This window comes from Trichosurus vulpecula, chromosome 6 (genome assembly GCF_011100635.1).
Source record: "Trichosurus vulpecula isolate mTriVul1 chromosome 6, mTriVul1.pri, whole genome shotgun sequence".
Taxonomy (NCBI): domain Eukaryota; kingdom Metazoa; phylum Chordata; class Mammalia; order Diprotodontia; family Phalangeridae; genus Trichosurus; species Trichosurus vulpecula.
In genome coordinates, this window is record NC_050578.1 from 255,034,189 (window position 1) to 255,058,291 (window position 24,103).

General features: G+C 43.2%; 1 protein-coding gene across 1 annotated transcript in view; it reads left to right on the forward strand.

Moving 5' to 3' along the window:
• HSD17B12 (hydroxysteroid 17-beta dehydrogenase 12) overlaps positions 1-24,103 on the forward strand; it is a 148,549-nt gene that overhangs the window by 76,379 nt on the left and 48,067 nt on the right. Inside the window, exons 4-6 of the mRNA XM_036764894.1 lie at positions 5,051-5,158; positions 20,620-20,684; positions 21,657-21,701. Coding sequence (XP_036620789.1) covers positions 5,051-5,158; positions 20,620-20,684; positions 21,657-21,701 — 218 coding nt within the window. The remainder of the gene's footprint in view (positions 1-5,050; positions 5,159-20,619; positions 20,685-21,656; positions 21,702-24,103) is intronic.

Here is a 24,103-nt window from a genome sequence, read left to right on the forward strand (position 1 = left end):
GTATTGTCTCTCTGTGTTAAAATGTGAACTCATCAACAGCAGAGATTGGCTTGGTTTTCTGTTTGTATCCCAAGTGCTTTGCACGTAGTAAATACTAATTTACTCATTCGTCCATCTATTCATCCATCTGTCCATCCCTACCCATGCTATCAGTGTTTGCTGGCCTAAGACCTTTGGCAGCTGATAACACAACCAAGCATGGGCAGCTTTCTCTGGGAATTCCCCCTTCACACAAAAACAAACACAGACAAGAAGTGGAAATGACTGGTAAGCTGACCATTCAGACTAGGGGCCATTCTGTGTCACAAACTTGGTAGTTTATTTGTTTGGCTTTCCTACTCTCTGCCATCAATACATGGAGTTCCATATTATAGATGCTGTTTTAGGAAATACCAGTCAAGAAACCTGTCTTAGGTCTGCTTTTATTCATGCTTAAATTCATTTTTGTTAATATCTTTGTTTTTATATTACTTTCATTTTTGATATAGCTCTCTGCCCTTACCTGCCTAGCAAGCCATCCCATGTCAATCGGTCAGCTAGCATTTATTAAGCACCTACTATGTGTCAGGCACCATGAGAAGCACTGGGGATACAAAGAAAGGCAAAAAAACAATCTCTGCTCTCAAGGAGCTCCCAGTCTAATGGGGAGAACATATGAAAACAACTGTATGAACAAGACACGTACAGGATAAACTGGGAGTCGTTTCAGAGGGAAGGCACTAAGATTAAGGAGGACTGGGAGAGGTTTCTGCAGAAAGTGGGACTTCAGCAGAGCCTTGAAGGAGGCTGGGGAAGCCAGGAGGGGGAGATGAAGAAGAGCATGCCAGGCCTGGGGCACAGCCTGGAAAAACACCTGGTGTGAGGTGGTGGAGCTTCAAGGAGGCCACTGCCATTGGAGCCCAGTGGATATAACAGGGAAAGAGTAGCAAAGAGTAAGATGGAAGAGAACTGGGAAGGTTCAAAGGGGCCAGATGAGGAAGGGCTTGAACGGCAGACAGAGGATTGAATGTTTTTTCTTGGAGGCTACTGGAGTGTATTGGCTAAAGGCATCATATGATTAGACCTGTGTTTTAGAAAGATCAATTTGATGGCTGAATGGGGGTGACTTGTGGCAGGCTGACCAACAGCATGTTATTGTGGTAGTCCAGGTGTGAGAGGATAAGGGTTTGCAACAGTGATGACAATGGCAGAGGAGAGAGGGGGGTGTATTGAAGAGACGTTACAAAGGTGGGAAGGACAAGGTTTGATCACTGATTGATATGGGTGCGGAGGGAGAGGGAGATGCGTCCAAGGTTGACACCTAGGTTGGGAGCCTTGATGTCTTGGGAGGATGGTGGTACCCTCAACAGTAATGGGGAGGTTAGAAAGAAGGGAAGATCTGGGGGGAGAGATAAGGAGTACTATTTTGTGTTGAGTTAAGATGTCTACAGGACATTCAGTTCGAGATGTATAAAAGGCAGTTGGAAAGTCGAGAGAGGTTGGATATTCTTTATCATGGGGCAGCTAGCTGCTGCAGTGAATAGAGTGCTGGGCCTGGAGTCAGCAAGACTGTTTTTCCTGAGTTCAAATCTGGCCTCAGACACTAGCTGTGTGACCTGGGACAAGTGATTTAATCCTGTTTGCTTCAGTTTTCTCATCTGTAAAAAAAAAATGAGCTGGAGAAGGAAAAAGCAAACCATTATCTTTACTAAGAAAACCTCAGATGGGGTCATGAAGAGCCAGACACGACTGAAATGCCTGAACAACAACAACAAAATTCTTTGTCCAAAGAATAAAAGAGAGGGGAAAAAATTAGTTGAGCCGAAGTAACCAACACATCAGCCACATCTGCTGGTGGGTGCAGTACTTCACACTCATAACCTCCTCTCCCACTGTGCAAAAAAAAAAAAAATAGGGTGGTGTGCACTCCGTCATCCCTTCCCTAATGCCCAGGTCTTGGTCATTATAATTACGCAGCATTCAGTTTCCTGAGGGTTTTTGCCACATTGTTGTGATCCTTTGGCATATTGTTTTCCTGTTTCTCATTATTTCATTCTGAATTAATTCACGTAAGTCATCCCTTGCTTCTATAAATTCTTCATATCCATTGATCTGTTACATTCACATACCATAATTTGTTTAGCCGTCCCTCATTTGATGAACAATCTACTTTGTTTCCAGATCAGTGCTACCACAGAAGTGTGGTGAATATTTTGGTGACCCCTCACATGGGGACTTTTTTTTTCCTGTCTTTTGCCTTATCTGCTTTTACAAAATGGGGTCCAAGTACACTTGGTATGAGAAGAGGATGGTACCCATTGCTTTTGTAGCAACTTAGGATAATAGTTAAAGCTGAAGATAATTCTGGACATCATCTTTGTCTACTTCCCCTACTTTTATAGAAAACAGACCTAGAGAGAAGTCATTTGGCCAGGGTCCCACAATGTCAGGGTAGAGCCAAGATTAGTTATGAGTCTCACTTTAATACATGGGCTACGTTGTAAGTGACAGGATGCCAGACCATCCTCCTTCAGGCAAGAGATAGTTTAATTGTTTTTAAAGATGAAGACATCTTCAAAGATATGGAATACCTAAGTCTGTGTGATAGCCTGCAGGGTACTACATAGGGTTCTATCAACAGATAACTCCAGTTCCAAATCACAGATCTCCTGAGTACCAGTGCAAGGTAGTAGTAGTCCAGAGACCTGACTTTGTACCCCAAGTAGCTATGTGGTCGTTGTGTGATCCTAGACAAATCACTTTACCTGTCTAGAGCCTCAGTTTCCTAATCTGTGAGATCAGGATAATGAAAATACCATTGTATTCTATTTCACAGGGTTGCTGTGAAGAAAGTACTTTGAAAATGTAAAACCAGGCAAAGGGAAGCTTGTGGAGCAGAAGGAGTTTGGAATCCCCGTTGTCGTTCAGATACAGGCCACGCTGCTTTCTTCTAGAAGCCTTTATGTTCCTCTTGATATAAGAACAAATAGAGAGGCTTCTTTGGGGCTTCACGATTCAATAACATTCTTAGTGTTTTGATTACATTGTATATAAAGAAGTCTTGAAAATATAAGTACGTCCACCCAATCTAGTAGGCTATAAAAGTGTATATTTGCTTCTTTGGTTAGTGCATAGTTATTATTATTGGGGAGAAATTTATTCATATTAAATGTCAGCCTAGAAGCTTTGCCTGGGAAGATACTTTGCTTTTCTTAAAACCGTTATGAAGATTGCTTTATTTTCTTCCTGACTCAGAACGTTTATGTTTAATAAAAGGTATCCTTCAACCTTTCCTCATTACTTTTCCTTGGACTGCGGACACAGTAAGGACAATGCACTTCATTGCTGGTGAATTCTGGGGGCCATTTTGGATGACCTTGGCAGTCTTTTCCAACTCTTGAGGTTTGATGTGACTTCTGTGATTTGGAGCAAAAGATATTCAAAGACCCAGTTTCAGCATTTTCCTCTACACTCCCAACTTTAAAAAGATATGCTGTCCTCATGTTTTCTAGGCTTCCAGTTTATGAGCAGGAGACCATTTGTGTGTGTTAAGGCAGTAATTGTGTCTTCAAGCCGAGGCAAAGTATTTTTTGGATCAGTTATTCTTCCTTCTCCACCTGATTTGAAGTCCTTGCAAACATGTCTTTCCAGGGTCATTTCTTGTCCTTGATTCTTACTGAGACCCAAGTTGCTCATGACCCAGCTTTAGCTTTAAGGCAGGAATCCTTTTCAATAGGAGTTGCTTCTTTCCATGTGGATTTATGTGGCATCTGGTGAAAAGGGTTGCCATTTATGCCTCCCCCCTCCCCATCTCTTTTTTAAAGGAAGCAGGGATTTATCCTTATTATTTATAGTACAACCAAATTCCAGTCTGTTAGCTTTTATTAAATATAGCTAACCAATATGGAAGTCACTGTGATTAGTTTGCTTAAAGAAGTGCTTTTCTTATATATTTTAGTGACTATCACCACTCATTCCCTTGGAAAAAAGGTCTAGGCTTTTCTTTGTATCCTGAACTTTCAGCTCCAGTCCTGAGTGCTTAATAAATGCTTATTGATTGTTGATTGGGCACCCTTCAGCCCTAGGGTGGAGCTTTGGGACCTTTGATTATGCAGATCACTGCTTTGATGGCACTTTCTCTGCCTAGTTAAAGACTGCCTTCACTGAGGGGTTTCTCTAAAGCTCTTAGGAGGTCATTGGTGACTGTGACTGCTAACTCTTAGCTAGACTTCAGGGCCTAAAGTAAGGTCATATTTTGTGTTACCATTTTTGTTTGACTGTAAATATTGATGTGTGGTAATCGTCCATATGTCCCACCAACCACTGAATAATTTTGCACTGAAATTGTGAGATCTTCAATTTTCATTAAAATCTTCAAACATATTTAGATGTGCATTGTGTGTTTCCTTTTATTGTGTCATGCAGTTTATCTAAAGATCTTGAAGTAGATGCCACTGTCATCATTTTGCGAAAGGTATAATTGATTGTGTGTTACTTAGATTCACGCTGGGCAGTTAGGTGGCACAGCGGATAGAGCAGTGGGCCCTGTGAGTTGAAATCTGGCTTCAGACACTCACTAGCCGTGTGATGCTGGGCAAGTCACTCAACCCCCTGTTTGCTTCATTTCCTCATCTGTAAAATAATCTGGAAAAGGAGGTGGCAAACTCCACATCTTTGCCAAGAAAACCCTAAACAGGATCACAGAGTCAGACACGACTGAAAAGCAACAATAAATTGAAAATTTGGCTCGACATTAGCTCCTTATTTTATGATATCAGCTAGGCTTTCTCTCCAGTATGAAAATCTTGGGATCATAGGGTTAGAACTGGAAGAGGAAAGAGTTCAGATATCCTTGAGTCTAAGGTTTTCATTTTACAGTGGAGGAAACTGAGACTTACAGCAGGGTTCAGTGCCACGGTCAGGGTCTCACATGGGATAAGGAGGGCAGGGTCTGGTGTCATATTCCAAGAATCATCTCCAGTTTGATAATTTTAAAAGAAAAAAGTGTCACTGAATTGGAATTCTGATTCATACATATATTTTTAAAATCTCTCTCTCTGTTCCTTTTTAGGAGAAAAATTCAAAGTGGAAACCAAGACGATTGCTGTTGACTTTGGATCAATTGATATCTACAAGAAGATCCAGACAGAGCTGGCAGGCCTCCAGATTGGTGTTTTAGGTTTGTGTCTTTGGCCCATTTCTTGGATTCAGGCTATCATGTAAACTTCCCTCCTACTTGCCTTGTGTTTATTAGTACAAAACCAGTTCACAAAACACTACTGTTGTCTATATACTCTTAAGTGTATGGAACAAACTCGTAAACACAATAGATGAGGTTATTATGAATTTTGAATGTTATTCATATATGAACCTGCTTTTGAATAGAGACCTATGGCCTTAGAAAATTTGCTTTTCTGCCATTTTGTTTTCCCTATTATTAATTTGTTTTCATTCCATTTAAAAATAAAATTAAGTTCCTGTTTCCAGTTTAATGCCTTAATACTTCATGTCATTAGACAAAGCATGTCGTCCTGAAGCTGTTAGGGAAAGACCAGCTCTGTGGAGCGATTCCCTCACACTCTAGGCATTTCAGTTAGAGAGAAACACCAAGAAGAGTACAGGAAGTGCTTGGTACAGGAAGTACTCCTCCTTGCTGCAGAATCTGAAATGTCCTGGACTTGGTAATGAGTACATTCTCCTCTTTAATGGCCTCCCCGGGCAGGCCTAGTCCCAAGGATTAATCTGTAGTTTTCTGACAATTAAGGCACCTGCCGTAGGCGTTCTGTTTTGAAAAGTCAAACAGAAGGCTTATCTTGGAATCTCTAGTAGGTTCTGCTCTTCATCCTGACCTTGAGAAGTCCTCTTGCCCCTTCTGCCTAACCCCTGTCTATACCACTGTTCTTACTGTATGAGCACCAAAGGTCTCCCATGTGCGCTATGGCCTCCATGTTTTATTTTAAAGCATTCATGGCCTGCAGTCCTCACCAGCATCAAAACCTTTAGCTCTTTATTAGCTTAAATCTGGTGCAGTTCAGTGCCGTGGACTGGGCACTGAATACCCGGCGAGAAATTGGCCTTCTGCAGAATCCTGACTTTTCTTTTCCTCCTTCATTGGCGGCAACCAGGTGGAGCCAGCCAGTTAAACCATTCCTCTGTCAGTTGCCCTTAACCCCCTTCTAAAGGTGATGGTGAACCAGGGGCAGAGACAGGAGACTTAGAGCGAGACTCAGACTGAGGGAGAAACCAGGCGAGAGCCTCTTGTGGAGTGGGTGACTAAACTGTCGTTTCCTAATTTGAAGCCTTTGTTCTTTGATAATCTTTTTGGAAAGTATGAGTATTAATCGTGCAGTAAAGATAATGATAGCTGATGCTTACGTATGTGATGCTTTAAGCTTTGCAAAATGCAAAAGGTAGGTGCGAGGTAGGTGTTACTGTTACCCCCACTTTACAGGTGAAGAAACTGAGGCGAAGAGAGGTCAGGAGACTTGTGAGGGCTAGGGGGTGAGTAAGCAGAGCTTCCTGACTCCGTTTAGGTCCACCACGTCACCATCTTGTAGCGATGTAGTCCATTGTCATAAATACCTACTTCTTACCACGTAGGCTTCCAGACTAGAAGCTCAGGATCAGGTGCCTGCACTGGAGATAGAGGGAAAAGAATGGGTGGGAATCATCGTAATGATGACGATGACGATGACGACGACATCTTACATTGGTTTAGTGCGTCATCATTTTCAAGTGGCTTTCATATCTGTACAATATTAGTTTACATTTATGCAGCACTTTGAGGCTGACGCTCCATTTGCCTTATAGTAATCCTTTGAGGCAGGTCGAATAAAAGTATTACCTCCATTTTACACATGAGGAAATTGAGGCTAGAACTTGATTGAAGCTAAATGATATGTTCTTGGTCACACAACTTATAAATATTGAGAAAGGTATCACGTGGCCTTAATGTAAGAGGCAAGTTCAGAGTTGTGTAAAGGGCAGAAATAGGAACATGGGCAGGAAGAGAGGCATAGTTAGGCTCTCAGAAAGCTTATTAACCATTCAGACTATTCCTTAAATGGAACAGGCTGCATGTGACGGTGTGGTCAGCCTCCCCTCTCAAGAGGTTTTTAGCAAAACCTGGATGACTATAATAATTATGTAATGCTTTAAGGTTTGCAAAGTATTTTACAGAAGTTCTCATGTGATCCTCACAACAACCCTGGGAGGCAGGTGCTATTTTGTCCCCATTTTATAAATGAGGAAACTGAGGCAGACGTGACTTGCCCAGGTTTGCACAGCTAGTCAGTGTCTCAGGCAGAATTTTGAACTCAGATCTTCCTGACTCCAAGTCCAGGACTAGACAAACTTCAAGCTTGGGCCTAGCAAGAGCCCATATAACTTTTGTCAAAGGACCAACCCGGCTCTTTGAGGAGCTGTGATATGTGGCAAACAGATTGCAAGTGATGAATGCAGCACAGGGGTATTTTTAGAGTCACAATGGAAAGTGTGCAGGCACTTGAGAGTGATACTGTTTTCAGTAAGTGAGCAGAGAAAAACAGCAGGGAATTGCAGGAGTTTGTGCTGAGAGGTCAGCCTAACTGGACACACCTCCATGAACACTTAAGGTTAAGAAGTTGTGCCCTCGAGATAATTAAGTAAAAGGGGTAGGCATTCAGCTTCTTCTTTCAGGGAATGCAAAGGAGAATGAGTCTGAGAATATCTTATGGATAAATGCACCTTTTTCATTGAGGAAGATGAGATCAAGTGAGTAGTAGGCATAGTTAGAAATGAGCATATTATTAATAATAGCTCGCTCCTCTAGTGCTTTTTATAAAACACTTTCCTCACAACTGTCCTGAGAGCTAGGTAGACAGAGTTTTTAGTCCTGTTTTACAGATGAGACCTGCTGAGGTGAAGTCATTTAGAAAATTCCAAATTTTAGACGTGAAAGTATCCTTATCAATTATCTATTCTACCCCACTCATTTTACAAGATGAGGGAGCTGGTGCTTAGAGAGGTGGATGAACTAAGTTGTCCCCAGTCAGAGCTTGGACCCAAATCTGGCCCTCTTTCTACATACTTGTTCTGGACATTAGAAAACCTTTTCATCTTCAAGTTTGATCAAGAGAGGCCAATATTCGCTGAAAGGCCATTGAACCAAACAGTGTACCTGTCAGTGCAGTAGTGATGACTCAGGTCTAAAGTAGTAGCTTTCCAAAGTCCCACAGCCTCAGACTTGAGGGACAAAATGCATGGAATCCAGTCCACGCCTGAGCAAGCAAATGCTCTATGACATACATCACAGATAGTGATCGCCATTGAGAAAGAATCCAGGCATGACCACCTGGACTAGGCCTTTGGGGCTGTGGAATGCCTCCCTTAGAGAAAAAGATCTCCTCACATCAAGAAAACTTTAAATAGGAAGTATGCCAAGGATAGCCTCTTTCTGTGGCTTATATTAGGTCTTTTGTTTTCCTTTGAAAAACAGGTCGAATGAATTAATCTGGAATGTGCTTTGCAAACTTTAAAGTGCTATATAAATGCTCTGTGGTATTACTATTATTACTATTACTACTATTTGTATTCTGTCATCTAGTCCAACCACCTCCATGTTTAGAGATGAAGAAGATGAGCCTGGGAGAGGCTGCTTGCCCTGTGTTGGGCCATACAGATAGCTTCAAGGCAGAAATCTCTGGTCTGTTGTCCTTTCTTCTCCACCTCCTGCACTAGGAGATCTTGCCCTTGTTTATGTTCTAGACCCCTTTGGCAGTCTGGGGAGGTGGAATCGCAGAATCCTGCTTTTAAATAATTGGAGGAAATGCTCATTTTCAGTTAGTCCTGATAAAGATGCAAATTCTTTCCCATCCAAGTTCATGGACTGTCTGAAAACATCCCTTGTCCCCAGGTTAAGAACCCTTGTCTCCATCCCTCAGTGAAATTAGAAACACTGGCAATGGGGGTATGAGTTTTGGTTGAAGGAGCCTGAGGTAGAATGAGCAGGCCTGTGTAGCTCTTAACAGCTCCATTGCCCTGGGGGTTAAGGAAGAGAGAGATGAGGGCTAGAAAGGAGGTTTTTGCCCCAAACACATCCCCCTGCCTAAAAATTTTGCTTTTAGCCATTTAATAAGCATTTATTAAACGCTTAACATGTGCAAAGATACTGTGCTAGCCTGGGGCTGCAGGAGATAAAAAATATTACCACCACCCCAAAAAAATTTAAAAGGCTAAGGGGCTGGTTCTGCCTCTTTTCCAATTAGTCTTACCAGAGGCCAACCCCTCCCTTCCAAAAAGTAATGTTAAGAGAAGATAGGGGCAGGAACTGACTTTTGTTCTACTCTGTCCCAAATCATGTCCAGGATAGTCACAAGTGACAGGAGGGATGCTGAGTCAAAGAGGGGATTGAAGTGGATGGCTTGTGAGGACAGCCCTTCCAGTTGCTTCTTCCAGTAATCATACTGCATTTTGTAGAGTTTTCCATCTGGTCTACCCCCAGCCCAGCTGCCTTCCCACCTCCCAGACAAGCCTCCTCTTGCTTAGAGATGTGGCTTCTCGGCAAATGGAGCCTGTGGCAACCTGGGTTAGCTGTATTTGGGGCAGCATGGGCCCATGCTTGCTGGGAAGGTTGGTCTTACTCTTTCACCAGGATGCGAAAGTCTAGTCTGAGTTTGGCTCTTCCAAGTAATAAACAAAAAGGGACTAAAAACGTGCAGACACCTTAGCTTTACCTCATAGCTATGAATACCATTGATCAAAGCTAGGCCTTGGGGTATAGATGTGGGACCTCTGACTTCATTGGGATAAGGAATTCTCCAGTGAGGAAACTTTTTTCCATCTGTGCAGTTAGGCACCATCTCTGCAATTCATTTTTTCCAAAGTTGCCTGGACTGAGAAGTTAAGTGACTTGAACCCAGGTCTTTGTTCTACCTGAGGATATCTCTGTGTTCAGTCTGCCACACTGCTTCTCAGTCCATAGAGAAATCACAGTTGAATGCTGTGTAATTATAATGACCAAACTTAAACCTCAACACCCCCCCCCCCCAAAAAAAAAAATAAGAGAGAAGGAAGGAGATACAGCATTTCCTTCTTTGCCAGGGAAGAGAATCATGGGTGTGGACAGGTGGACCTTCACCAATCACTACAGAGAAAGACTGGTGAACTTGATGGATGTTGATTAGTTTTGCTGAATTGTTTTTTTTCCCCCTCTTTTTTTATCCTTTGTTATTAGGGACAGCTGTCTGGGTGGATGAGAGGGACACAATATATTGGGAAGTAAAGTAATAAAAATAAAATATATTGATAAAAATTAAAAAAAAAAACAAATTTATAAGATCATAGAATTTGGATTGGGAAAGGTGAGGACTTTGAAATGATCTAGTTGTAAGAAACTTGAGATCTAGAGAAAGGAGGTTCTTTTATTACCTGCTTACAGTTACAAAGGTATCAGTAACCTCAGGTATAAATGGGCCCATAATTCATGTTCAAAGTAGTCTTTCCTTGAGCTGTGAACTATTGTATAATCTGATCCAGTCCCATTCCCTCCCCCACCTCCTTCTTTCACACCACCTTCACCCCAGCAAAGTTTATGCTTAGCCAATTGCATTTAATTTTGTTATGGGGAATACATAGCAACTTAGAAGTAAATACTGGAAATTTTCTATTGTGTAGCTTCTGACTCAGCCTCAATTTGCAGATTCTGATTAAAGCCACTGCAAATTTAAAGCCTTGTAAACTCCTTTTTATTTAGAAATTGATTCTCACAAATGTAGGAAAACTGTAAAGTTTGCAAAATGTTTTGCATAGTGTTCCAAATATCATCTGTCAGACTATGAACATGTGCTAGCTGCAGCAATATGTTAAATAAAAGAAAGCGGAACCTTTCTTTGCCAGAGTCCCTGCACTCCAGGGACTTGAGGCAGTTGGAGCAACCCGTGCTGGGGAGAGGGCAGAACAGGGGAGGGGAAAAGGGAGGAGAAGAGAGCAGTAGTTTGGTGAATTTCATCAGCAGGTAGGGAGTCTGGGTAATCCCTGACCAGACCCCTTGCTTTCCCTTCAGGATGGTTTCTGACCTGAATCATTTTGCTAATTACCTCACCTGTCTATTTTTACCATGGTCTTAAAATATCAGGCAAGTACATTAACCTCCCAAAGTATATGGCTCCTAATCCAGTTGGTTTTTTAAAAAATTACTCTAAACCAATCCCTGATAAATGAAGCTAAATTATTTTAAGTTTTAAAAATTAAGCTAGCATTTATAAAATGCTTACTCTGCGTCTGGCTCTGGGAATATAAATACTAGCCGGACAATCCCTGCTCTCAAGGAGATTACATTCTTTTGGGGGAAGACAGTACATAAAAGAGCTGAAAGGTGGGAGAGGGCAGTCTGGCATGGTAGAAAAAGTCTAGAGTGCAACCTCTAGGAGAATGAACACATAGGCGGCTTGGGCTCCCTCCCTACATGGGACCTTCTAGGAGGAGCCATCCAGGCCAATGTAGAGGCCAGACGGGAGAAGAGCTGCAGTGGGCTCCCAGGATGAAGAGGTTCTGGGGGATGGTGGAGGAAGTCTTGAGTGCAAGCCCGGAGAAGAATGAGCTATCTGGTAAAGTGTTTCTTCTCCAGTCCCTAACTCCACCTGGGCTGGAATTCCTCTAGTCAGATGAGTCATTGCTGGGGCAGGGTAAGTGTAGACGATCTTGAAGGTGACTGAAATGGAAATCCTGTGTTTTTAGACTTGACCTGATGAGCCAAGTACTAGAATGAGGAAGAACAATTTGACATATCTAGTATATGTTTAAAGACATCGGGGCTTTTAAGAACATTTCTATAGCCCTTCTCACATGTTAATTTCACATCTCATACCTGAGGAACATGCAAATAGGGCATTTGGTATACCTGTCCTCAACTCTTAGGATTGAAATTTTTTGTTTGAAAATAGACCTTCCTGACTCTCTGGTCCTTCACTCTTCTCTGCGCCTGCCCCAACCCTGACCACCAGGAAAAATCACATCCTCTGATGGAACATCATTGTCTTCACAGCTTCTGGTTTTGATGGAGAATTTTGAGTTTAGGTGGTTAACAACAGCAAATGAACTTAGCAGAAACAAACATCTAGTCCTTGCTAATTTAAAAAGACAGGGAAGGAGAATGATTTAAAAATAGAAAAGAATGATACAATTAGAACATTTGTGGAACTTTTTCAGAGTTAGCCAGAAATTTACTGTGCTTTCCATTTTGAGCACCATGTTTTCTGAAGCTTATGACTGAGAATTGGAAGCCAGTGTAGAGTGTGGCTCCTGGGCCTTCCTGGCTATGACTCTGACAACACTGTCGGCCTGCCTCTGGGTCACCTGCTGTTCCCTGCCTGTCCTTTCCTGTTAGTCCCTTCTCCTGGGCCTGCCACATCCCATCTTATCTCTACTCCTCTTTTACTTTGGCTCAACCTTAGATAGGTGGATAAATTGTAGCCCAGATGAGTACTCCCACATTTTTGAAGGGGCAAAGTTTATATCATTGTGCAGAGTTTATGCCTAAGGCCATATTGACCTTTTCTTTCCCTCAATCTTTCCTTAATGTTTGCTAATTGAACCTCCTTAGTTTGAAATTCGACCTCTCCAGCCTTGTTACCTGCCAGTTTCTTTCCTGCCTCCCTGCTGTCCAGTCAACCCGGCCTAGAGGCAGATCCTGTGCTAAGTGCCAGAGATACCAAAAAAGTTGGTGGGGGGATGACCAAACAGCTCCTGACCTCAAGGACCTCATTCTAATGAGGAGACCATGTAGAAATCACTGTGCTTATAACATATGTAAGTTGAGATGGAAGGATGGCCCAGAAAAAAAGCCATTAGGAGAGCAGTTGGAGGTGGAAAGAAAACAGAATTGAACCTTCTGTTGAAGTGGGGAGTATGAGCTGAATCTTGAAGGAAACTCAGGAAGCCAAGAGGCAAATGGGAGGAGGGAGAGAGAGTTCTAGCCACAAAGGTGGGAGATGGTGTCCTCTGTGAGGAATGTGCCAAGAAGACTGACCAGAGGGGAAGGGCCAGGTCATTCATCTTCATTGCCAGGCAAAGGAGCTTCTATTTGACTCTAGAGGTAGTAGGGAACCAGTGCAGTTTATCAAGTCTGGGTGTGACATGGTCAGACATTTGTGTTATAGGAAAAAATCCTTCAGTAGTTGAGGGGAGTCTGGGTGGGAATAGGGAGAGCTGGGAGATACGGAGTCCAGTTAGCAGGCTGCTACAATAGACCAGGTGAAATGTGCTGATGGTCTGTACTAGAGAGGTGCCTGCATAAGTTGAGAAAGGGGGATGTAGAGTAGAGATGTTGCAAAGGTAGAAATGATGAGATTTGACAACAGGTTAGATAACCAGTGGTGTGAGTGGTTGGTTGGTTGGTTGTTTATTATCCTTTGTACTCCAAGAGTACTGAAATGAGAGCACTATGTTAGAGTCAGGTTACAACGTCTGACTATGGCTGATCAGAGCAATATGAGCTTGGAATGCTCTACCACAGGTCAGGCACAACTTGTCTATGTGAATATTTGAGGTGGATTCTCGAAATTTGCACATCTTGCACTTCTTTGGATCTATTTCAATTCTGCTTTGCTCATAGAGCGCAGCACCTTCTCTGATAAGGGAAGGCCATGTTGGGTGTTCCTGTGCCAGTATCTCCCATGTCACACAATTAATTCCAAAGGTGTGAGTAGTAATGAGGGGTTGAACAGCCCTATCCATGGTCGGTCAGTAGGAGTGTGGGGCTGCCCTCTACAGTAATAGGAAAGTAGGGAGGGCTTCTGCACATTAAAAATGGGCTCTGTTTTGGACATGTTGAATTTGAGACACTTTGCGCCATCCAGTTTGAGATGTTCAAAAGATAGGACTGGAGCTGAGGAAGGACACTGGAGCTGGATATTTCAGTCTGTGAAACATCTCCATGGAGATAATTGATTCATAAGAAGTGAAGAGATCTCTAAGGAAGATGGTGGAGAAAGAGAAGAGAACCCAGGACAGAGCCTTAGCTGACATCTAAGGTTAATAGGCACGGTCTAGTTGGTGGTGGTTGTAATTCGTTCTCGAAGAGGACCAAAATGACATCGCCATGCTAGAGTCAAGTTTCAGGCTGTCCAACTGCGTATGATGAGACCAATACAAGCTCAGAATGCTCTACCACAGGTCGGGCACAAATAGTCCATGTGAACGTTTGAGGTGGATTCTCTAAATTTGTGCATCCTGCATTCCCTTTGAGCTGTTTCGGTTCTGCTTTGCTCATAGAGCACAGTACCTTTTCTGATGAGAGCACGCCATGCTGGGTGGTCCTGTGCCAGTGTCTCCCATGTCACACTATCAGTTCTAAAGTTCTTAAGAGAGACTTTGAGAATGTCCTTATATCGTTTCGTCTGACCACCATGTGAACACTTGCCTTTTGTGAGTTCTTCATAAAATAGTCTTTTTGGCAAGCGTACGTTTTGCATTCAAACAATGTGGCCAGCCCATCGGAGTTGCGCTTTCTAAAGCAGAGTTTAAATGCTTGGCAGTTTAGTTCAGGAAAGGACCTCAGTGTCTGGTATCTTATTCTGCCAGGTGATCTTCAGAATCTTCCTAAGACAATTCAAATGAAAGCGATTCAGTTTCCCGGCATGGTGCTGGTGCACTGTCCCAGTTTCACAGACCTTCAGTTTGGAAGGCAGCCTCTTCTCTCCCACACTTTCCTTCAGAGCCTCCCAAACACTGAACTAGCTCTAGCAATGCGTGTGTCAACCTCATTATCAATGCGTATGTCCCTAGAAAGTACACTACCAAGGTAAGTGAACTTATCCACAGCATTCAGAACTTCTCCATTTGCTGTAACTGATGGTTCCATGTATGGATGCTGTGGTGGTGGCTGATGGAGCACCTGTGTTTTCTTGGTGCTAATTGTTAGGCCAAAATTAGCACAAGCATCAGAGAATTGATCCGTACTTTGTTGCATCTCAGCTTCTGAGGCTGAACTGGAGAGCAAAATCATCTGCAAACAGAAAAATCGTGCACCAACACTCCCTCCACTTTGGTCTTGGCTTGTAGCCTTTTCAAGTTGAAGAATTTATCCAGGCATGACCTGGATGAAGAATCAGCAAAGGAATAGTCCTACAGGGAGGAGGAGAACCAGGAGAAAACAGTGTCATAACACTGAGAGAAGAGATGGTATCCAGGAGGAAACAGCACCATCAACCATAGCAGAGCTCTCTGAAAAAGGATGAGGATCAAGACAAGGCCATCACATCTGGCAATTAAGAAATCGTTGGTGACTTTGGAGAGAGCATTGAAAGATGAGGCAGGAAGTCAGATTATTGAGAATTTAGAAGTAATAAGAGAAAATGTGGAGGCCTCTAACATGGAAGGCTTGCTCAAGGAGCTTGGGGAGGGGGAAGAGAGGACAAGAGGTAGTGGCTGTGGGGAGATGGGCAAGCCATGAGTGTGTTTGTAGGCAGAAGAGAAGTCGTCAGGAGATAGGGAGAGACTGGAGATTGGAGAGAGGGAGAGTAGGGATTGTAGAGACGGCGGTCTGCTGGAGTAAACAGAAGGGACTGAGCTCCAGGGTACATGTGGAGAGGTAGAAGGGCCAGCCACGTTTTCATGTGAGACAGGAGTAAAGGAGGAGATGATGGTGCAAGTTGGACAATAGTAGATGAAAGTTCCCTGAATACATTGTGTGTTTCAGTATCCATACCCGTGGCTGGCCTTGGTGTTTGCCTCCTCCAGAATGCCTGTTCTGCCACCACCACCTCCCAGTTTTACTAGTCTGATTCCTGACTAGTTTGGAAGGTCCAGCTCAGATGCTTCTTCCTTCCCGAACTCTACAAAGTTCAGAAATTTCTCCTTCTTCTTAATTTACTACTGCATTTTGTATTTCTCCTATTTTATTTTATACTAGTTGTCATAACAAACTTGTCCTGGAATGAAAACTCCTTGAGGGCAGGGGCCTGTTTCACTTTTGTCTTTGTGTCCTCAGGTCCTAACACAGAGCCTGGCACATAGTAGGTGCTTCATAAATTTTTGTTGATTCCTATCTCTGCTTGAGGACAAGGACTAGGTCTTGGCCATCTCTCCATTTTCCACAATGTCTGTAACCAGATTTTTAGTCACTTGATACCTGTCACTAAATCTGTAAGATGATAGCCTAGAGGTGTTTATTTTTGAAGGGGGGAGGGTAAAGAAGGTGGTTGAGAAGAAAGCTCTGTCTTTGAAGTTTTAAACACTAACCCCTCTTCTTCAGTCAGTCAGTAGGCATTTATTAAAGGCCTATAGTGTGCCCAACACTAGGAATACAATAACAGAAATGGAAACAGCCCCTGCCCTCAGAGAGGTTTTATTCTGTTGAGGGAAACAACATCTCTATGTAGAAGTGATAGGTAAAAAATATATATGTAACTAAATACCAAATAGATGCAAGGTGATTAAGGACGGGGAGGGCTGGAGTAGTTGTGGGGATCAGGAAAAGCCCAGTGAAGAAGGCGGCCTCAGAGCAGAGTTCTCCCATGGTACCACATTACAAACCAGGGAGAAGTCAGCCATTGAGTTTCTGGGTTTTTTCCCCCGTTCATTTTAAGTGCTTGCAGTCAGGGAAGGGATTTCACAAATCCAAATGGTGTGAAAACAACTTGTGGGATTCACTGGGTGTATGGTGGATCCTCATGTAATGAGGCCCAGAATAGACTGAGATGGCACCGCCCACACTCGCTTTGACATGAGATTAAGCGAGCAACATGTTGGAATTATAATCTCAATATTTCCTTGGCACACCCATTGCTATCCTTCGCCCCCTCCCAAGCTCGGGCTCTGTTTTCCCTGCTGGTGCTCCTGGTGCACCAGCTGCCAGCTCTTGGGTTACTGCTGCCACCTAGTGGCCCTCTTCTGAACTACAGTGGGCTTGCCTCTTGCAAGAGGTAGTGGATGCAGAATGTGGTTTAGAGAAAATGCTTTTTAAAGCAAGCAGCAGTTGGGCTTTGCTAGATTTCTGAAGATCATTCCGAACGGGTAACTTGTTCTGGAAGAACTAACCCGGATATATTCAGCATGGGAAATGGCATCTGGCCAAGTCTAGATTGGCTGTATGAGTGCCCAGGTATGGGAATAGGGAGACTGGGGTTTGAGTGCCTGCTGTGTTGTGAACTAGCTGTGTAACCAGTTTGTCTGCTGTGGCTTTATTTTTCTCATCTTTTAAAAGAGGAACATTAAAAAAAGCTTAGATAATGCCCCAGGTTTTAAACTCTATAATTCTTATCATTGCTTTTGAGCTTTAAAAATACATAGGGCCAACATGGGAATGTTGTTTTCCTCAACTAAGCTTATTATTACAAGAATTCCTTCTCCCGGGGGAAGAGACGGAAGAAAAAAGAGAAAATAAACACCTACTATGTTCAAGGTTCACATAGCAGGAGTTGCTGAGCTTGCCCCAACATTTTTGTATTATTTTATGGTTTGTGAAACACCTGTTAGCAACCTCTGAAGCTGTGGTGGTAAACGACGTACTGGCTACCCGAGGGCCAGCCCAGCCAAATTCAGAGAAGTGCCTCACCACAGCCTGTGTTTTGTTTTTTTTTTAAGCATGGCAGCTTGGGATGATCACCTGCCAAGTTTCTAGAGCTACCACAATTGGCAGAGTTGGGCAAAGTGCCCACACAGGTGAAATCACAAATCCTCGATGTCAGGATCATTGATTTTAAACTCAGGGAGAGGTTGGAGACCATGTATGTTAGCCCGCTCCTTTGATAGATGAGGCCCAAGGAGGTCAAATGAGCTGCCCCAGGTTCACCCAGGTGCTGAGCTGAAGTATGCTTCTGATTCTGAAGACATTTCAGGGGATGGTTTCCTATGGGTATGGCAAGGGAAGCTGGTAATGTGCAGAAAGAAGTTCTGGGTTTAGGGGGAGCAAGACTGTGAGAGTGATTTGACTGTGTAAGAAGAGAGGGGAAAGGTTTCAGCCTGTGGAGCAGGTGTTGAGGGTTGGGAGGGAAGCACCATTCAGCAGCTGGAGGAAGATTGTCCTGGTGCTATTTACATGATGATGCTTTTTCACAAATGCCCTCCAGGCTGCTGGGATAGCCCTCATGTTGACCCTTTGAATCAGCTCCCTACATTTACAGATGACAAAATGGAAGCAAAGAGACCCAGTGAGGTGGGGTGTTTTCCCAGGTTTGTGCCTTGGCCACATGGACTTTGTAATTGACCCGTAGTCTGGCTCTGTGTAATGTGATGTGGACGTAGTTCTTGCATAGCTGAATTCAGAGACTGTGTTTGGGAGGAGAAGCCATTTCAGTGACTAAAATTAAAGTCTAGTTAGACTAGAAACTCTTAATTTTTCCTAATCCTTGCTAAAGTAGCCTTGATAACATTTTTATCTTTTATCATTCTGCTTCCTGACTTCTAGGCAGGGTTCTGTCCAAAGAATTTTACCCTGCTTTTGCAAATAAATTCTGGAGAGCCTGGATACAAGAGACTTTCATAAGGCTGATTGAAAATCTTTCCCTGGGGTTCCTCCAAGTGCTCTGGTTTCGGGGTAGTAGTACCACCAGTAGCTTAATGTTTATAATTTACAGTGGGTTCAGATTCCCACTCTGCTGCTTGCTGTTTGTGTGACCATAACCTCCGTGGGCCTTAGCTTCCTCATTTCTAAAAGGCTGCTTGAACTCTACGTCTGTAGTCCTGAGTTCCCACCATCTCATCTGTAGGAAACAGGGTTGAGTAGTGGGAAGAGGCCTAGATTTGGGTTCAGATCTTGGCTCGACCACTTAGTGGCTATTTGACTTCAGGCAAGTCACTTCTCTGGGCCTCAATTTCCTCTAGTTATAAAATGAGAGGGTTGATTCTGGAGGGCAATTTGGAACTATGCCCAAAGGGCTATAAAAATGTTCATACCCTTTGACCCAGCAATACCACTTGTAGGGTTGTATCCCAAAGAGATCACACAAGTGGGAAAAGGACCCACATGTACAAAAATATTTATAGCGACTCTTTTTGTAGTAGCAAAGAACTGGAAATCACGGGGATGCCTATCAACTGGGGAATGGCTAAACAAGTTGCGGTATATGAAGGTAATGGAATACTATTATGCAATAAGAAATGGGGATGATACGGACTTCATAATAACGTGGAAAAACCTACATGATACAATGCTGAGTGAGCGAAGCAGAAACAGGAGAACATTATACACAACCACAGATATATGGATTCTGTGATGACCAACCTTAATAGACTTTGCTCTTCTCAGCAATGCAAGGTACAAGGACAACTCCAAAGGACTCATGATGGAGAGAGCTATCTACATTCAGAGAAAGAACTATGAAGTATGAATGCAGATGGAGGCACACCGTTTACTCTCCTTTTTTTGTTTTCCCTTTTTTTTTCTTTTGTTTGTTTTTTTTTTGGTTTTGTTTCTTTCTCCTGATCCATTCCATTGGTTATAATTCTTCTTTACAACTTGACTATTGTGTAAATAAGTTCAATGCGAAGGTCTGTGTAGAAGATATATTGGATTCCATGCATGGGCGGGGGGGGGTGTGTGTGAAAATCTGGAGCTCAAAATTATGTGGAACTGAGAGTTGTAAACTAAAAATAAAAAATCTTAACTATTAAATAAATAAATACATGAAATGAGAGGGTTGGACTATGGCTCTTCAGGGTCGCTTCCCAGCTTTGACTATTTCTCTATGAGCATTGATCCTCACAGCAATTCTAAAAGGAAGGGAAAGCAAGCGATCATTGTCCTCACTTTACAGATGAAGAAACTGAGGTTTAGAGACCTCAGGTGTCTTGCCCGCCAACATTAAGGCAGGTCCCAGATCTTTTTCTGTCGTCCTGTGCAGGACTTCCTCCATCCTGCCATGCTGAGTCTGTCAGTACGACTGCTGTTGCTACACGATTTCATTGTCTTTTATCTGCTTAAGCTCTCCTTTTTCTACTAATTCTCTGTTTACTAAGTTTTGTTTAGACTTCTGTTAGCTACTCCTACTCTTAATTGATATTCTGTTAATGTGGTACTACTAGGTGAAGTTAGAGGGGGTCCCCCACATCCTGTTGCCCCCAAACTGTATTGTTCTTACAGAAAAGTCATTCATACAGGACACCAGATCCCACCGGTAGGAAGAACCTTGCTTGGCTGACAGCCGTTCATAACTTCATTCCTGGGGCTCTAGCTACCTATTTTCAATCATTCGGTCGGTGAACATTTATTAAGAACCTACCACTGTGCTAAGCTCTGTCACGTTTCGCTTCGTATCAGGTTTTATCGGTGTTAGTTGGGGTGGGGGGTAGGGTGCCTGTATATAGGATTGTTTTGTCTTTTAACAGTTTCATTAAGTACAGTGAGGGAAATGAAGCACAAATCAAGAATGTAATTGACAATCCAGAAATCTGATGTTTATTTTGGTGAAAGAAACTCCAAAGACAGATATTTGCATTAAAGATGAAACAGTAAACCCTGAATTTTCATCCTATTCAAACATTCTGTTTTCATATTGGAAATTAGAGTAATCTGAAAGTACAGCAAGGATTAGCTTACTAGCATGTATTTTAGGTTCCTTTACATGTTGCAAATTTGAGGGGGCAATTTTTATTTCGTCATTCTCAAGAATCTTTAAAATACATGGCAGCAAACCAATAACTAATATTTTTGTCTTATTTCAGTGAACAATGTGGGAATGTCATATGAGTATCCCGAATACTTTTTGGATATTCCAGACCTGGATAATGTAAGCTATTTTTAAAACATCTCTAAAAACAAGTATTTTAAAATCTCTCTAGTGGTAGGACAGGCGCAGTTGAGCTAGCATTAACGTGGAAGGAATGATTTCCTTGATGTGGATATGCTTTTCCCTTAAGTAAAAACTGTGTAAACATATCAGTGAAAGAACTGCTTATTTGAGCTCTTGGGGGTGTTTCAGAGCATTTTGCGCAGTGTTCACATGTTTTTTCAGGTTAAGGTAACTCTTGTAATATCTGTCTTGAAGTTGAATGGACCCTCTGAAGTCAGTGGTCCTTGAAGGGGGCAGAAATTAAACTTCCAGGCCCAAGGACATGTCCTGGTCTCCTGACTCTCGCCTTGGGATCCTCACATCATGCATCACATGGTGCCATGAACAGAAATGTCAGAGAAGCACTGTTGTAGCTGTGCACTTTAATTGGAATGAGAGCATCACAGTGGAGAAAGGGCCTCAGAGGCCATCAAGACCAGCTTCCCCCTCCATTTTACAGAGGAAGAAACTGAGGCCCAGGGAGTTTTGTTGAGTTAACTGATGCTGTGCAGTTTTGACTTCAGTGCTACATGGAGCATTCTACCCAGTGACTGAAGAAATCAGCCCCACCATGTTAGTGCAAGACTGGCTGTGGCATTACCCATGGCAGAGTCTGCTGCAGCAGTGAGTGGTGTTGGGACCTTTGTGCCACCTCTCCTTATCACACTTTCCTTAGCCTCCGCTAAATGGGTTGTAATGATACTTGTTCTACCCACTTCCCAGGCCAGATGCTTGTGAGGTAGGCCCTTCGTAAGCCATAAAATACTGCAGAAGTGTTTGTTCTTAGGGCACTCACTCATTTCTGCCCTCCTTTTAAGACTTCACATTCTCAGAGCAAATTTCAGGACATCTTTTCTACTTTCAATAGATCTATAATGTCAATAGTTCTAAATGAAATTCTTGGAAAGTAATGTCTTTTTTTTTTTGCAGACTATCAATAAATTGATAAACATTAACGTCTTCTCTGTTTGTAAGGTAAGTGGCTTCTTTCTTAATACATGTTTGCAATTTAAGTTCTGTTTCAAAACAGTGAGAGATCTCAGCTTGTTCGTGACAACCCATCATCACTGACAGGTAGATAAACCAATGTACCATGCCTTCAGAGACCTTTGCTTCCTGCTGCTCTGTTGAGATGTGGTCCAAGAATACTGGCTAATTTTAATATTAGTCCAAGTTACGTATACTCGGGAAGGCACATCTGCTGAGAAACAGGCTGGGTGGCATACCAGTGCAGAAGAAAAGAAATTGTTTGTTTATTCACATCATGGCCCAAAGGAGCCCATAACCAAAGAGTTAACTGATGTTAATAATGCTTGGGGTGTGAAAGCCATGGGGACCAGGCTTGGGCTGAAGGCCAAAGAGAATTGGGAGATGAGGTACAGAGGACAAGGTGGAAGTCAGTCACTGGGCTCCCTCATGTACAGGCTAGCAAGGCTTTTGCTATATGTTCTGATGGTTATTCATGTGACAAATAAAGTGATCTCTGTGTAGGGCATGGGGCTAGCCCCCAGGGATGCGGAAATGGCCTGCTGTCCTTGTCCTCACAGAACTTACTACCACAGATAATTGAGAATGCCTGTGAGACCTCATGAAATTGGCATTATGAGAGAGGACCTGGTTCCAAATTCATAAAAATTCTAGTCCTTCAGTGATCTGTGAGTGTGTCTGCAGGTCAACACTCCACTAACACATAGTTGAAGCCTCTGGAAGTTGCAGGGGTTCCTCTGCCTGAAAGATTCCTCACTTGTGGCTCCTAGGCTGATGCACCTCTGTGAAACTGGCTAGGCTGGTCCTCAAGTCAGCAGGCTCCAGAGCTTGTGCACTGCCAGCCTGGGCTTGGAGATCTTGAGGTTCTTTCTACGCCCGGAGGTTGTGTTAGAGGAAGACTTGGGGCATAGAAAAAAGGCAGATTGTAGAAAGTGCTGTAGTGCTTGAAGGTAATGAAGTCATAACAGCTAATTTAAACAAAGGTTTGCTGCACGTATAGTGCCTATGGAGTCAGGCATTCTCAAAGCCTGGCTTGATTGCTAGTGTGGGATAAGAGGGTGTGCTCACAGCTTCCTCCTGTTTTCCCTTGGGGAGTAGAAAGCTGGCCACTGAATAGATTATCTGGAATCTGGGATCTGAGATCTCTCCTTAGGATTTATTGCCTATGAACTGCCCCCTCTCTATGAAATCTGACACTGGACCTACAAATACTGTGGAAACAAACATCATTGTCTGTAGCATGTCAAAGGTGACTGACATCAGTAGGCTTTGTGGCCTCCTCAGCCCATGTGGATGTTCTCTTGGAGTTACTATTTGAGGGTTGTACAACCAGAAACCTTGAGCCACTAGCATCCAACCCCAAGAGGTAGGTGCTGTTATTATCCCTGTTTTCTGATGGGGAAACTGAGTCAAACAGGCAAAGTGACTTGCCCTGGCTTACACAGCTACTAAGTGTGTAAGGCTGGATTTGAGCTTGGGTCTTCCTAACTCCAGGCCCAATGCTCCCTAGCTGCCTCTCATAGTTCAGCCAAAGTGTCCTTGTTCCTCACACCTGATTCTCTCTCTCCCATCCCTGCGCCTTTGCTCAGGCTGTCCCTCATGCCAAGAATGCCCTTCCTCTTCAGCCCGACTCACTGCAAGCGCTACCCTTCTCTGAAGTCTTCCCTCATTGCCACCCCTCTTCTACTTCAGCGGCTGCTAGTGCCTCCTCCCCCAACAACTTCATGTGGATTTCGTAGAATTCTCTGTGTACTTGTGGACACATTCCCTCCCCTAGGAAAGTGTAAGTTCCTTGAGGACAGGGGTTATTTCCATTAGTCTCTGCATTTCTAGGGCTTAGTGCAAAAAGCTCCTGATGAATCTTTTTTCGTTCATTCATTTGTATGTCCACTGCTTAGCACAGAGCAAATACACAGTAAGCTCCTAATCCTTTTCCATTCATTCCTTCATTCATATCTCCAGTACTTAACATACAATGAGGGCTTAATAAATGGTCCTTGGTTGATTGACTGGGTGATTGAACAGGTTAGTAATTGTCAGCTCTGGATGTGCTGTTGGGTAGGACCAGAACTTGCGGTAATGGAGAAGGGCCTGGTGGCCAGGGCTTGTTCTGTGGTCATATGAGAGAGCTGGAGGGCAGCGCTCAGTACCATGGTGGGGCAGGGGCAGGGAGCCTGGGACAGAGTAAGTGGTGCCTTTCTCCACACAAGGGGCCAGAGCAGTGATCTGGACTGTCCAGTTCTTCAGCGCTGAATAATCATACTGGGCACATGATTGTATTTTAGGGGAGACTTTTTAGCGCAGGCTTGAACATAGAAAAAGAACGTAGCTTACCCTCCTACTAGAAAAAGTACAGGGTATCAAATGAACAGGATACATCTTCTTGAGAT